This window comes from Micropterus dolomieu, linkage group LG18 (assembly GCF_021292245.1).
Source record: "Micropterus dolomieu isolate WLL.071019.BEF.003 ecotype Adirondacks linkage group LG18, ASM2129224v1, whole genome shotgun sequence".
NCBI classification, from domain to species: Eukaryota; Metazoa; Chordata; class Actinopteri; order Centrarchiformes; family Centrarchidae; genus Micropterus; species Micropterus dolomieu.
Window position 1 is genome coordinate 24390687 of NC_060167.1, and position 15907 is coordinate 24406593.

At 39.3% G+C, this 15907-nt stretch overlaps 1 protein-coding gene across 3 annotated transcripts; it reads right to left on the reverse strand.

The window, feature by feature from the left end:
- Positions 1-2666: 2666 nt before the first annotated feature.
- LOC123956553 (peroxisomal succinyl-coenzyme A thioesterase-like) lies at positions 2667-12287 on the reverse strand. 3 transcript variants are annotated; one of them, XM_046028808.1, is made up of 12 exons: positions 12075-12287; positions 8182-8310; positions 6906-7115; positions 6313-6412; positions 5737-5927; positions 5468-5643; positions 5220-5348; positions 4939-5024; positions 4654-4747; positions 4405-4485; positions 4043-4178; positions 2667-3926 (listed from the first exon to the last, which is right to left on the reverse strand). In XM_046028808.1, exons 2-12 carry the CDS (start codon positions 8288-8290, stop codon positions 3826-3828), a joined length of 1413 nt encoding a protein of 470 aa, XP_045884764.1. In that variant the 5' UTR covers positions 8291-8310; positions 12075-12287; the 3' UTR covers positions 2667-3825. The 3 variants fall into 3 exon arrangements, with proteins under 3 accessions (XP_045884764.1, XP_045884765.1, XP_045884767.1); XM_046028809.1 differs by having other exon boundaries at positions 5220-5336; positions 12075-12283; XM_046028811.1 differs by lacking the exon at positions 12075-12287 and adding an exon at positions 7270-7346 and having other exon boundaries at positions 8182-8311.
- Between the last annotated feature and the right edge of the window lie 3620 nt (positions 12288-15907).

Sequence of the window (15907 nt, forward strand, 5' to 3'; positions counted from 1 at the left end):
TCTCTAGATATGTAAGTTTTATCAAAATTACATCCATACGTTCAATTAGCTGGTTCACTGTATGTTGCTACTGCTACTGAATACAATGAATCAGGAGTCATCATAGGCTACAGTAGTTGGAGATGGAAATACAATTTTTTTTATTAAAAGATAGAAAATTGTTGTTTGATTAAAAACAAATGTCATTTCCTGTAGGCTAATTAATATAACAGCAGGCTAGGCTAACTACCACTGCAATTTCATATATTCATGTCGGTCATGGTCTAATGAAGCCAACAGAATCACATCATCTGCAAAAGATTCTGATACTCTCCTGCCTCCTGCTGTGCTATTCAGATCCTATCCATTAAAATAACCAGCAGAATCTGTGACAAGTGACCACCACGGGGGGAGCCAAACACCCACTGAAAACGTGTGACGTCCCAAACACCGGATGGCTCATGGAAGTCAAACTCCCAAACCCAAACTCCTGCACAACCCCCCCACAGGATTGCTTGGGGGACGCAGTCATAAGCCTTCTCCAGGCAACCCCCACCCACACGCAGTGTGATATGCTGATAATTTGAGCACACCCTCCGTGTGACATTTACGAGTCAAGACATCACAACAAATGGTCAGAGCCTTCAGCATTTCATGGTGAATCTCATCCACACCTGGTGTTTTGCTGCTGAGGAGCTTCTTAACCACCTCAGAGACCTCCTCTGCCAGGGATAGCCTATGTTTGAGGCTTCTCCCGAGTCTTCAAACTTCCTCAAACGTTCCTCAGTGCTTCCACCGTTTGACAATATCCACAGTCAGGATAAGCAGTTCTCCCCCTGCTTTCCCTTTGTGAGTCAGCACTTTGCCAGAACATCCTTGAGGCAAACTGAAAGTCCTTCTCCATAGCCTCTGTGAACTCCTCCCACAACCGGGTTTCCCACAGCCCTTCTAGTATCCGGGTACCTGCCTGCTGCTTCAGGAGACCCCTGTGCCAACAAAGCCCGAAAGGCCTCCTTCTTCAGCTTGAAGGGCTCCTGGATGGCTTCTTAGGATGCCACCACAACAGGCACAGATGACATTCTGTACACAACTCCTAGTAGCCACCTCCACCAGAGGCTTTGAACATGACCCACTTCCTCGTCCCCAACCTCCAACCAACTCAAATTAGATTTTTCCTTCTCAGATAGAGGCTTTAAAAAGTATCCAATATTTCACAAGAAAAAAATCTGAATAAGTAAACATAATTTTGTGTACACACCCATTAAATCATCTTGTTGCTACCATAGAATTGAGACACTTTTTGATTTACAACTTTACACTTATATTGTGCTTCAGAGGCAGAACTATATCCATGCTAAGACCAGAATGCCAGGCAGACACCTAAAACATAGTATTTTGTATTATAATAAATACCTATTTGACAGGTAGAGTTACTTGTTACACTGCAGGTAAGATTTTACGTACAAAACAACTGAATAATAATAATAATAATAATCATACAACTCTGACAAAAGTAATTCTGCTGTCTGATGAGTAAGTGCAGAAATATCATCAGCAAAAGTGAAAATTATAATTATACCATCCACGCGATGAAGAAGTCCTCCACCTCTAACATTTAATACAACTACTACCACTGTCTCAATGTGTGACATCTGTTTATTTAACCCCTTTGGATGACTTCTCCTCACATTATTTTCTAAAAGAACACCTTGTTTAAACAGGAAATACTACAAATAAAACCAAGTAATTTTATTTTACTTAGGACTGCATCAGTGATTAAAACCAACAACTTGGATCGTTTGAAAATGACACAGACCTCTTTTTATTGTCTGTGTGTATCTCAGATGTGAATAAACCTCCATACGTGTACGAACTTGCTGTGGGTCAGACTGCCAAACTGACCAAAAACTAAAAGGGCGGTCACTTATCTGGAAATTTTGTTTCATACATTTCCAACCCATGTTCAAATGTAATGATTATATTTACCAAATTAAGCCCCAGCAATCATATCTACAGATAAGAGAGAAGATCATCTCTGTCTGCCTCTGAAAGAGCACACTGTTTTATTAACTCTTCAGAAGTAAAGCCGCAGCTCAGTAAAAGCCATCCTCAGTATCTCTCCCTACAAAACCTCAAACACACAGCTGAGTGCTATCAGAACACCATAAAAGCTATACAGTGTGTTCTCCACAAAACCTACATAATGTCTGTTCTCGTTTTGTAGCCGTTTTACAGCCAAAAGTAGGGCAAGATTTTGTATATGTAATGTTATGTTATGTAAATGTGTGTACGCATGTGTAACTTCAAAGTCACACAAGTTCTGGGACATTTGAGAGCGGAGTTTAAGAGAGTTTTATGCTTTTAATCTGAACTGCATCTATTCACAAAAGCACTTATTTTTTTCTCAGTGTCTATGCCTGAAAAACACACACACGGAGAAATTTGAGCACAGTGAATTGACAAATTTTGCTAATTGGTTTTAGGTCAAAGCTATGACCACTGATATCCATTAGTCGTCCATTTTCTGGTGCATGGCAGATGAGAAGCCTTCATGTGATCAATACAGTTTAGTGTCCACAGTAAACTGGGCGGGGCAGTCAACACAAACTGTTATAAGCCATCATTTGCACTTGGGCTCCTTACAAGACAGAGGAGTTTCTTCAGATGGAGGTAAGAGAGACTAAATGTTTGAATAAAACTCTTTATTTTTATACATTTGAAAACTATTCCTAGATGATAACATAATATGATAAGTTGAGTGCATGCATCATGTTGCAAAGTAGTTCACGCATTGAAACATCCAGAAAAATCACAACATCCTCATGTGAGGATTCCCATCCTCAACACATCATTGAGTATGGGAATTGATTTAAATTGTTTGTTGCAGGCCTCAAAGGAGAGTATGTCCGATTTGGAGAACGGCATGGTCACTATTATCAGAGTTTTCCACAAATACTCGGGTCACAAGTGCAAACTGAGGAAAGCAGAGCTTAAAGCACTCATCAACAATGAGATGAGTCATTTCATAATGGTAAGGACTAAAAGTGTGAAAACTGGCTGATTGTGTCAGCACTTTAATTGCAGTATAATGCCTGTAATAACCATGGTCTGTATTTAAAGATGAAAGACTCATCTCCCCTTCCTCCCACTACAAAAATGAAGCCAAAATATCCCCAATATGGTCGCTGCTTTTACTGAGCTTAAAGTGAAAATTGCATTTAAACATATTTGAATGTTGCTGGCCAGTTTAGTCTAAAATATGGCAAATGTAGAGAGGTTTATCAAACAACATGCCTCTATCACCACCTTCAGGCCAAACTAGTCTCATCCACAGATGATGCTTTCTGGTATGTAATTGGCATTTCAACTGCATGGTGTCACTGGTATTTCTATAGACTCTCAGTAAAAATGTATTGCCCATTTCCTGGAAATGTTTCACTTTCATTAAATGTTCCTTTTGAACAGAAAATCCAAGAGAACGAAACTCTGGATGAGCTCTTTGCGGACCTCGACCAGAACGGAGACCTGGAGATTGACTTCAAAGAGTTCATCGCCCTCATCGCCATGGTCACCTCAGCATGCCATGAACTCTTCATCCCAAGCCATAATGAATAATTAGCATGTATACTCTTTACTCATTAAAAATATGAGGATCACAGAAACAGAGTGTCTGATTTTGAGTTTGAGTTATTAGTTTACATGAGCAAGATGACTGAGAAGATTTTGACCAACTTCGATCTTATTCACATTGTTTAGTATAATAAAAGTTTGCTGCATAAAATAAAATGTGTGTATTACATTTATGACTGAAATATTTTTTTTCCTATCTCAAGCATTACCACAGATTCACAGTCTCAGATGACTTTCCATAAAATCCAGGATCTTCTTCCAGGCATCTTCCTGGGCAGCAGCGTGGGGTGCGAGGTGGCCTCCCCACAGAGTGATCACTGCAGGAGGAAAACATTCTATAATAGTACATATTCAATATTACAACAGCCTCGCATTAATAGTGTAATGACAATTACACTAGTGTAGTGTAATTCAGTTCTGGGATAGGGCTCACATTTTTCTGGTTTGACGCTCCACATGGATGCTCTTGAATTTGGTGCGTAGGGAGGTTCAATCAGGTGACCAGCACCGGGGTACGACAAACGCGTCAACAGCTGGGATTTACCTGCAGCCCTCAGTGTTTCCTCGATCTGATGAACCCAATTGCTTTTTAGCAAACAACTAGGGATGCTTGAAAAATCTGTTTAATTTACAGTTAAAGTGAAGATCAAAACTGCTCAAATGTTTGACTTAATAAATACCAACTATATACCAAAACTCTTTAAACAAAAACGGTCCCAAACTTCTTAATACATGCTTTCCAACATCAATAATTTGTAATGCTGGAAAATAAAAACAATAAAATAAGACATCTACCAGGTTTGCGTTCTCTATGCTTGAAGTGCTGAGGTCATCTTCACCCAGTATGTACATTAATGGACAGGGGAGGTGCTCCAACTGCAAAAAAACAATATCAAGTCATTCTGGAGCAAATTTTCTCTAATTGATACAAAATATGGATCTGCATATTTATGTGATATTCTTTAAGCATGCATGTGTGTGTACAGTATGTGTGTTGCGGTGGGTTCCGGGGGTGCAGAGATGCTGATTAGTCCTTCACATCACCTTCACTTTGTTCTCAGGGGCAATGTTAGCAGGCAAAGAGACCTCTCTGAAACTGGCATGGCCTTGATCATCATACCTCCAATATTTCTTCTCACTAAAAGGACAAATTAACACAGAAAGGTAACGGTTAAATACCAGAAAAGCTATTTTATCTCAATTGATAAGACGACTAACTGTTAATATATGAACAGTCCTTCAGACCAGATCAGATGAATTGATGCAATAATTCCAAAGTGATGTCTTAATATTAATATCCTACAAACTGCATCTTTAATTACTCTCTACCTGTCAAACAGTCCAGAGCTGCCATCTACATCTGGGAGTTTGATGACACTTCCTACTGGGCCATTGATACAAATCAAACACGATGGCTGCAGAGGAGAACATAAATTGTTGAAAGTCAATATGAACTTCTTCCTACTGGCTTGACAAATTGAATAAAAATCATAAACTTTTTTTCTAGGCATGTAGTACATTTATTTTTATACATATTGATTCTAAACAAGCAGATACAACGAGCCATGTATTGATCAAACTGCAGATTTAGAAATGGCTGATAAACATACTTTAACACCAGTCTGAGTGGCAAGTCGAAGAGTCAGGTAGGCTCCAAAGGAGAGGCCGATGATCCCAACTCTGTCGGCACAGACCTGCTGATGACCTTGAAGAAGGTGGAATGCTGCCTGCCCCCCCCCCCAAAAAAAAAACATACAACATTGTGAGGGCATGACGAAATAATTAAAGTAGATTTGAGCTTCAGTGAAAAACACATGATGTCAGCGCAGGGTAAAGTAAAGCCTGCATCTTATCTTACTTGGAAATATGAATCACCAACATTGAGGGTGTTTTGTGGGCCAGGCAATTCTTTGTGCCCTATGTAAGCAAGGGCCAGGCTAGCATAGCCCCTGGATGCAAACAGGGAGGAGCGGTACTCTGGCAGTCCCCCTCCCATTCCCCACAGGTCCATCATGGCTGGAAATGGGCCTGGGCCTGCAGGAAATCAGTACAGTAAGTGCCGTTCAGACAACAGTCTTTCCACATCCATCTTAAAATCTGAGTGAATGCTTCAAATCTTGTGCTCACCGGGTGGTAAAAACAACGTCCCTACAACTCCATCCTGCCGAATCTCTATTCTCCGTACGCCTGGTGCCATGTAGCAGCGCTCAGTAAAGATGGCAGCCAGCTCAGTGCTCTGTCTTTCACTGGGTGAAACGTGGCCCTCCAGTAAGGACAACAGCACGGTGTATGGTGTCTCTACGTTTTTTTTCCTCAGCCTGTAAAAGAGAAGAAAAAAAAAAAAAGACTACATTTCAGTCAGGAAACTCTGTCAACCTTTGATTTACTGCATCAGTAACAAGAATTTGAAGCATGTTCTCCTGTAATGGTCAAGAACAAACCTGTGTGACACAGATGTAAACACAACATGATTAGGGGGTCTAGGGAGGTAGCAGCAACATAAAAATACATAGAATGTTCCCTCCCCGGTCCCCAGACCAAAGTCTGAACAAATTGAGTGAGATAATTTATTCCCAGGCTACAACAGGCAAAATATCTGACAATAGTTAGAAGCAGTATGGCTCAGAGTAAACCAAGGCCTAAACCATCATTTGGTTTTGATGCCACAAACTTGAGCACTGAGAGCTTGTTTTCATCACTTGCCTCAAACCTTCTCTTGAACCAGGAGCCGGCTGCAGTCCCCAGAACAGTCCCATTGGCTCACGGCCCAAATATGAGCCCCCGACTGACTGATCGCTGGTCACTATTGAGGGGACAGAGAGACAGAGAGGTTACCAACTGCCTGCATGAAAGTCTAAATGGTTAAAGTAATCTGATCTCTAAAGGTTTCATCCACAATAAACAGATTAAATGTTAACTTGTAACATTTAACAATTTTACAACTATAACTTAATTGCAACTTTACACTAAAACCACTTTATTCAGCTCTTTTAGTGGTTCAAATCTCCTTATAAGTTCCTGTACCTGCTCGGACACTGGCTGTGCTTTTGCAAAGTAAAAAGCATTAAACTAAACTACATGCAATAAACTACAAACAATAAAATTGATTTTCCAGCATTTTCCAACACCTATTGGAGCAATTTATTACATCTATAATCTGATTATTGTGTTTTCTTCCAGCAACTGTAACAAGTTAATATATCAAATTTGTGGTTAATACATTTAATTACAAAAGCATTACATATACTCCAACAAGGAATGTACTATACTACACTACAAAACTCAGTGTGACTCACAGTTGACAGTTCCATCTGCATTTGTATTATAATGGGCGAAAGCCTCCCACAGGTCACCATCCTCACTGTGCATTTGTGCACACACTGTGACAGGACAGCATGGAGGCAGGAAACGTGCTTTGATGCTGATTTGTTCATCTATGAGGGCACGAACAGGAGCAGCCGTCAGTAGGGGGGCTTGTCTATAACTGCTCTTCCACCGAACTCCACCTACAGGTAGAAAAAAATATATATAGTTGCATCCTCAAGTACGTATTACAAAGAAACTGAAACAGATCTTGCAGTATTTCACATAAATTCTAAAAAAAAAAAAAAAAGTGGAGAATTTTAACATTATATTTGTCGCTCGTTTACATCAACTTACATCCACACCTACTGTATCAGGATCAATTTGGGTTCATTGTCCAGCTCAAGGACACTTTGACACATGGAAAGCAGGAGCTAGGAATAAAATCACCAACCCTATGATTAACAGACACCCTGGCTACCACCTGCCCTACAGTCCCCCTCCATCATAATACTGCATATTTCTACATCAGATTTTACACAATTATAGCGAACGAGACAGTTTGTTTTTAATTGACTTAGGTCAGTGGTTTTCAAACGGGGGTGGGCTCCCCTGGGGGACATAGTGCTACTGCAGGGGGGCATGGATGTTGAACAGTGCAAGAGAACCACTGACTTAAGTGTAGTAGTTCATGTGAGAAAACAAATAATGTTTTTAAAAATGCTATATTGAAATGTGTGCAATTTTCCTTTTAAAAAATCCCCGGTTTAGCAACTAAAACCTAATAACTTGTTCCTTGGCCCATATTCTAACTTTCTGTCAAATTGAACAGATATCTCTTAACAGGTTTTTGAGCTGCTGACTTACAGAAAACATAAACTCCTTGGTCGAGATGGCAGTCTGCAAAAATAATTACAACTGCTGTAACAATATAGGTGCTTCTTTGCAGCATATCAATTGAATAGTCATGGGTGACTATATATTTCAAGTACTACAGTCTAAAAAAAAAAAAGTTACCTGTGTTCAGCATGATTTCTAGAAAATGTTTTGAGGTTATTTTACACTTGTAACAACAGTGACTATAGTGGAAATCAAATTCCTATTATTATCATCTCAGATTTTCACATGCTTTCATGTAAAAATCAGATGTAGACATACAGTATAATAGTAGCATATATACACACATATTATTGTAGCATATACTCAGATTTAAAATACATGTCATTGCTGAACTCACACAAACTCTCCAATACAAACAATTATTCTTACCCACAGCAGGATGCAAACATGCCAGGTTCCTGTGTAGACTGATGCATGGTAGCATCTTCATGTCTATGAGCTGCCGTATTGTTGTCAAACTGATATGTGCTCTGACCATTATGGCGCTTTTGTCCTACCCTATAAAGAGAAATCAAACACTTCTGTGTCATGTTTATTTAATGAAATAAGGTTATCAATAGGAGCCAATTTCCGGCAAAACTAAGAAAAAAAAAAACAAAGATCCAGTACTTTGTTTTTACTTTGCTTAATTATAAATTAATTATAATAAGAAAAATTATAAGAAAAATGGCGTAGCATCTCAAAAAACAAAATGAGAAACTTTCTCAAAATAAAGAAAAACTCAAACTATTGACTTAAGATCTCAAAGTAATGAGAAACTCACTAAAGTCATTATTTTGAGTATTTTTCCCCCATCACACTGGCAGAAATGGGCTTCCATATTGTTCTGCTCCAGTGAGAGGAGGTAAAGAGTTAAATATTAATCCCTACTACTGATCTGAATGTGAACTGCACACTCTGCTGCCAGAATTTGTCAGGCTAAGAGCTGCTCCTCTGTTACTTTTGATCTTTGTCCTTCCTTCCAGCCTAGTATTATATTAGAAAACCTGTGCAAAGGCTGCTTTATGACAGGCTAAGTCCTAAAAGCACCTGCAGGTTCAAATGTACTTAGGTAAAGGAGCAGAAGAAGTAGTAGCAGTAGAAGTTAATTAGCCTGATTCCATAAGCCTACACTGACTATACTTTTAACTAAACGTGGACTTGAACCTACAAATATTTATACATATTGCAAAAAACATATGAATAAAATAATAATAATATTTATATAATATAATAATAATAAAATAAATGTGTCAAGCACAAGGAATTACCACATCGCAATTTCGTCAGCTAACTCACCCGAATCGCTTGGTCAATAATTGCCCTCTATTGCAAATCCCATGTGCATGTGAACTCACTCACCAAGGCCACGTTCAATCTGGCAACAGTGTGCACCATTTACTATAGTTTCCAGGTTGAATGACATGTTTACTCAAAACGTATTATTTTCTTTCACACCAGATTTATGAGTTTGGAGGTATGTTTTCTCTTGTTTGTGGGTGTTTCAGAGGTGTTACCCAATCAGCAGTGACGGCAGTCTCCCATACAGATAAGGCAGAGATCATTGGCAAAGTAATTCGAAAAGATCCAGTAGTTCAGAAAATTTGTCAGAAGAAGGGAGATGAACAAGGGAAAGAGCAATGAGTCAGCATCCACATGTTAGACAGGAGGGAGGAAACCAAAAGATGTATTTGATGAACCATTGTCTTTGGCAGTGATGGTGAGAGCAATAAATAAATCAAGACCAACATCTGTAGGGGAAGTTCTGATATGATATCTTATGCTAAAGCATCTAGTTGCAACAAAGGGATAATAGAGTGTGAGGAGTGAAGATTACCAAGTGCAAGGAAAGAAGCAGCAGTGATTACAATAAGAAAACCGAGATCTGTCTAAACCCACAAGTTATAGGCTGATAGCACTAACATCAAATACATGCAAGATAATGTAGAGGATGACAAGGAAAACGTTATACTAGTATCTCAGTAATGGGCATCTCGAGTAAAGCACTCCTGTGGTTCGAATCCTACCTCTCGGGGCGTTCCTACAATGTTTTGTGGCAAGGACAATTATCCTCCTCCCACTGCCTCTCCACAGGTATGCCCCAAGGCTCAGTGCTAGGGCCCCTTCTCTTCTCAATTTACACCACCTCACTGAGGCCGATCATTCGCTCGCACTGCTTCTCTTACCACTGCTACGCAGACGATACGCAACTCTACTTATCCTTCCTGCCAGGCGATCCCACCGTCTCGGCGCAGATCACGGACTGTCTCTCTGACATATCTGCATGGATGAAGGCTTGCCACCTTCAACTAAACCTCTCTAAGATGGAACTCTTGGTCATTCCAGCCAAGCAATCTATCCACCATAACATCAAACTACAAATTGACTCCGCAACCATCACTCCAACCAAGGTGGTGAGAAACTTGGGTGTCAGGATTGATGACCAGCTGTCCTTTTCAGACCATGTTGCTGCTGTCTCTCGGTCATACCGCTTTTTTCTATACAACATAAGGAAAATCAGGCCCTACCTCACTCAGTGCGCCACCCAGCTTCTGGTACAGGCCATGGTTATCTCTCGCCTCGACTATTGCAATGCCCTCCTAGCAGGTCTTCCAGCTTGTGCACTGAAACCCTTACAAATGGTTCAGAATGCAGCAGCGCGTCTGGTTTTTGATCAGCCCAAAAAGACTCATGTCACTCCATTACTCAGTGACCTCCACTGGCTCCCCGTGGTCTCAATTTCAAGTCACTAATGCTTGCATACAGAGTGGCTACTGGGTCTGCACCCATCTACCTAAACTCCATAATACAAACTTACGTTCCTTCTCGGCCGCTACGCTCCTCCAACGAACGCTGCCTGGCTCTGCCATCCCTTCACACAAAGCAATCCCAGTCCCGGCTATTCTCATCTGTGACACCACAATGGTGGAACAAGCTACCACACGCCATCAGAGCAGGGGCGTCCCTCTCTAACTTCAAGAAGCTCTTGAAAACTCATCTCTTCCGAGAACACTTCCTCTTATAACACCTCTAACTCCTAACCTCTAACATGCACTTCCTGTGCTCTTCTTCTTCTTCTATCCCCTACAATGATCTTGTATTGATTGCACTTTTTGTTTTGATTGCACTTTTTGTTAACTCTTACTTCCTTCCCTAGGTATTTACCCCACTGATGTGATATGTACTATGAGCTCTTACTAATATTTATTGCTTCTCTTACTAGTATGTATTGTCAGTTGTAGATCTGTATTTGATGCTCTGTTGATGGTTGTATGTTGTTCCTCAAATGTAAGTCGCTTTGGCTAAAAGCGTCTGCCAAAAAGAAAAAAAAGAAATTTATATATATATATATATATATATATATATATATATATATATATATATATATATATATATATATATATATATATATATGGAATTTTAAAAATATTTAGGAAAATTCCAAGCAAGAAAACGTGATTTTTTTTTTTTTTTTTTTTTTAAACACGTCATCCAGATGATTACTTCCTATATTATGCAACTTTATCATAAACTCAGAAAAAACAGTTTTCGTTTAATGCCCCGTTGACTGCTCGGAACTGGGAAAAATCCAAGTTGAAATATCCAACTTTCAGCCTCAAAGCCTTGCAGGTGCTTGGTGGTGCAAGATGCCGAAAGTGAACGAAAAACATGGTTGACCGTGACGAACCGTTTGTGAAGTGTAGACTACACACAGTTGCACCCTCAGCACTGCCCTTGCTGTTAATTAAAAGTATGGCCGTTTTAATGAAAACAAGTGACTGAAGTGGTAATCCTCAAAAGACAGAAAATGTTGTACATTATACTTCCAAATGTTTAGGCTTTTTTCCCCCCTTTTACTGAATAACTTTTGTGCAGAGAATATGACTCAGAGATTCTTTAGTGTAACCTAGCAACATATTTCTACACCAATTCACCTGCAGAACATGTTTTACTATGATAGTTTTTATACTTTTAATTAAATACATGCTTATATAAATTATGTTGCCTTTTAGTTCATGGTTAACCGTTTACAATGGGAGCTTCCAGGGGAGCTGACATTGTTTTATGACGTCATTGAGCTACTACTCGTGAAGTCGGAGTCCAAATTTATTTCCCTCCGAGTTCACGAGTAGAAAATCCGACTTCAGGTGGCGTTAATTGTTACTTTTCTAGTTGGAAGTCGGAAATATACGAGTTCTGAGTGACTGGAACGCAACACAACTATCTTTAGGCTGCTGCTCTACAGTAGGCAGGTTCGGGTCGCATTTACAAAGCTATCTTACCGTTAGTTGGCCTCCTACATGTCAGAGAAAGTTCCTCCTGACGAGAGCAACTTTACAAATGGCATCAGAAAGGGGGGTGTAATAAACACAGCCATGTAAAGGGGAGGGGTCGACCTTGTTTGCGCTGAATGACGTTGTTATTGCAAATTGAGTCCCTCCCACCCGAGATGCGAGCTGGAGGAGTCGAGGAGGAGACGCGAGGAGAGAGGAGTCGAGGAAACAGGCATTTTACGAATTCAGGGGCGAGTTCAATCTCAAAACATTTTGCACCGCGGTCTGCAACGTTTTCGGTTTGGACGACACGTTTCCTTGCAACGTTGTGTAACGTTCCTCAACTGGCTTCCGATGTTTTCTTCTGTTTGGTGGGTGTCGTGGAAATTATATTCCTGGTGAGAGGTTGAGCAAATAATTACAACGAACCGTTGTCTTTGAAGAATTTATTTAACAAAAGAGAATAAACAGAGAAGTAATACAACAAAATCAGCTGGACCAGAGGTTCTGTCTCCTAAGACAGTCACTAACGTCTGGCCCCGAGCAAAGAGATGCATCATTTACACAGTCTAAGTCTCTATGTTTTGGCGAACAGAGATCCTCTCTCGGCCTTGAATGAACATTCCAGGAGAGGAGAGGAACAACAAGAGAGGGAAAGCACCAAAACAATCTCACAGCTCTGACCTAAACCCTAGTAAATGTGGACAGACTAACATAAGAAGTATAGGAGAGGAAAGGTTGAGGATAAAACACAATACATAATAATAATAGTAAAAGAACATACATAAAAGATTAAATGTAAGAGGACCATAGACTGTATATGAAAAGGAAGAGGACACAATTTTCTGCCATAACAGTGGGCGTGTCACAGTTGTTACCCAATCAGCTGCGATAAGTTTGTAAACAAAGAGGTGTGAAAAAGGAAGGACAATGCGGTGCGCTTGCGTTCACAACAGGGTGTTAGAGGCGCCACCGTTTCTGTTCAAAGAAACGTTTTGCCACGTTTCGTCGCCGCTGAACTCGCCCCAGGTTAATGTCCTCAGTCACATGACTTGCTCCACACAAAGGTTTCATCACACATTTAAAAAAAGACTAGAATATCCTTCTGCTACTTACTTGGACAAACAATTAATCACTTTTCAAAATGGTTAATCAGTATTGTTTCAGCACTAAATAATACACTGTAACGTAGCAGTGAATAGCATTCTGAAAAATTATGCTAAAACATTTGTTTGATTGAGAAGCTTAAGCCTACTTTATTTTATAATTATTATTATTACAAAAAATAGCAACCATTTCTAATTAAATACATTTGAAGAAACTTTATAAGTTTCTTTATACTATATAAAAAGTTCTTTATTTTTTTAATTTAATTTTATAACTTAATTTAGTTTATCAGCGTTTTTGGATTGATTGATTTGTTTATTTATCACAAATAAAAAGGAGATTTGAAACCAATTTTACATCCAGGATGTTTCTCTCGCATTAAATGAAATTTACTTGATTTACTTTGAGGAATTTACTTGATTCGAGATGAAAAAAGTATCGACTGCATCGCGCACAGAACAAATGTAGCTATATAATACACTGTGAAACATTTTCTCCCTAGGTTGTTTACAGAGACCACATTTAGCTGGAAAACCAGCACAGATTTTCTGAATGATACATGTAAGGTATTTTACTTTGAAAATAACCTGTATATGTGTGTTTCTTTCAGGATTAGATCATAACATATAGCCTTTTTGTTTGTTTGTTTGATTTAATTTCGTTTTGTTTGTTTTGTTTTCTATTTATTGATTTATTTACCTTTTGGTTCACTGAACCTGTAACCTGAAGTACTAAAACCGTGATATTACACACTCCGGTACAGTAGGTGGCGGTATGCACCTGAACAAGTTGGTTGCGATCCGCCATAAAACCCAGAGAAGAAGAAGAAGAAGAAGTTTTTTTGTTATGAATGATTCTACCATAGGAAGTGACCATTTTCCAGTTCTCACTATTATTAACACAAATGTATGTTTCCAAGAAGGAAGTACAATTAACAGATGGTGCTTTGAGAAAGCAGACTGGGAAAAATTTAGGTTATGTTGTACGAAGTCAGCAAACCTTGTGACGTTAGAAGGTGATGTAGAGGAATGCACAAAGCAAATTACAGAACACATTATAAATGCAGCACATTTAAGTATTCAAAAAAGAACAACAAAGGGCAGGAAGAAAGTGATCCCCTGGTGGAATGAGGAGTGTAGCAGAGCTGTAAAAGAACGAAACAAAGCCTTTAAAACATTAAAGAAGAATTTATCACAAGAGGGTGTTTTGGATTTTCAAAGGAAAAGGGCAGTGGCACGTAGGACAATTAAGTTAACCAAAAAGAAAAGTTGGAGAGAGTTCTGTTCCACCATAGGCAGAGGTGTAGAGTTATATATATGGTCTATGTTTAAAAGAATGAGTGGGAAAAGGAAAGCGATTAAAATCCCAGCTTTGATAGATGGAGGAAAGACAGTGGTGTCAGACAAAGAAAAGACAGAGATGTTGGGTAGGGCTTTTGCGGCTGTGCATAGTGGTGATCACCTTATGGATATTCATAAGCAACAGAAAGACCTGGCACTCAGAGAAAATAAGGACGTGAAGCTGAAGAGGGAGGATGGTACAACTTTAGATGCAGATTTTACAATAACAGAACTCAATATAGCTCTGCTTGGCACTCTACAGCCCCAGGACAAGACCAGTTATGTTATGCCATGTTCCGACAGCTGCCAGTAGGGTCAAATAAGCTAGTGTTAAGACTGTTCAATTAATATGGAAGGATGGAATAATACCGAGAAGTTGGAAAAGTGCAGTTATACTACCGTTTAGCAAACCTGGTAAAGACCCAACCAATCCTGGTAATTATAGACCCATAGCTCTGACATCTCACTTATGCAAATGGATGGAGAGGATAATAGTTCGTAGGTTATCACATGTAATGGAACAGAGAGAGGACTACTGAGTAATATACAAAATGGATTTTGGAAAGGGCGCTCCACAACAGATGCTCTCGTTAGAGTAAGTAATGAGGTAGAAAAGGCACTGAAAATGAAAGAGCTGATGATAATAGTGTATTTTGACATTGAGAAGGCATATGATACTATGTGGAGGGAAGGACTACTTATTAAACTAAATAGAATGGGGTTTGAAGGAAGGATTTATAACTGGATACCAGACTTTTTAACAGATAGGAAAATTAGAGTAAAGGTTGGATCAGAAATTTCTACAGAGTTTAAGGTAAATAATGGCATTCCCCAGGGGAGTGCAATTAGCCCTATATTATTCAACGTTATGATTAATGATATATTTTCAGATTTAGATGGACGCATCAAATCAGCGTTATATGCAGATGATGGGGCCATATGGATGAGAGGAAGAAATGAGACATATGTGTTAGAGAACATTAGGAAAGCAATAGGGAAAGTAGAGAAGTGGTCATTCAAGTGGGGATTTAAAATATCAACAAGCAAATCCTGTTATATGGTGTTCACAAACAAGCGAAAGTGTCATGTAGAAAAGCTTTTTCTATATCAGCAGCCAATGGAAAAAGTAAATGAATTAAAGTATTTGGGATTGATAGTAAGTACACATGGAAAACACAAAGCAATTGGAAACTAAATGCAAACAAGTTATTAGAGTGGTGGCGGGATGCGACTGGGGTGCAGATAAACAGTCACTAATTGACATACAGTGGGTACGGAAAGTATTCAGACCCCTTTAAATTTTTCACTCTTTGTTTCATTGCAGCCATTTTCCAAAAATCAAAAAAGTTCATTTTATTTCTCAGTAATGTACACTCAGCACCCCATCTTGACAGA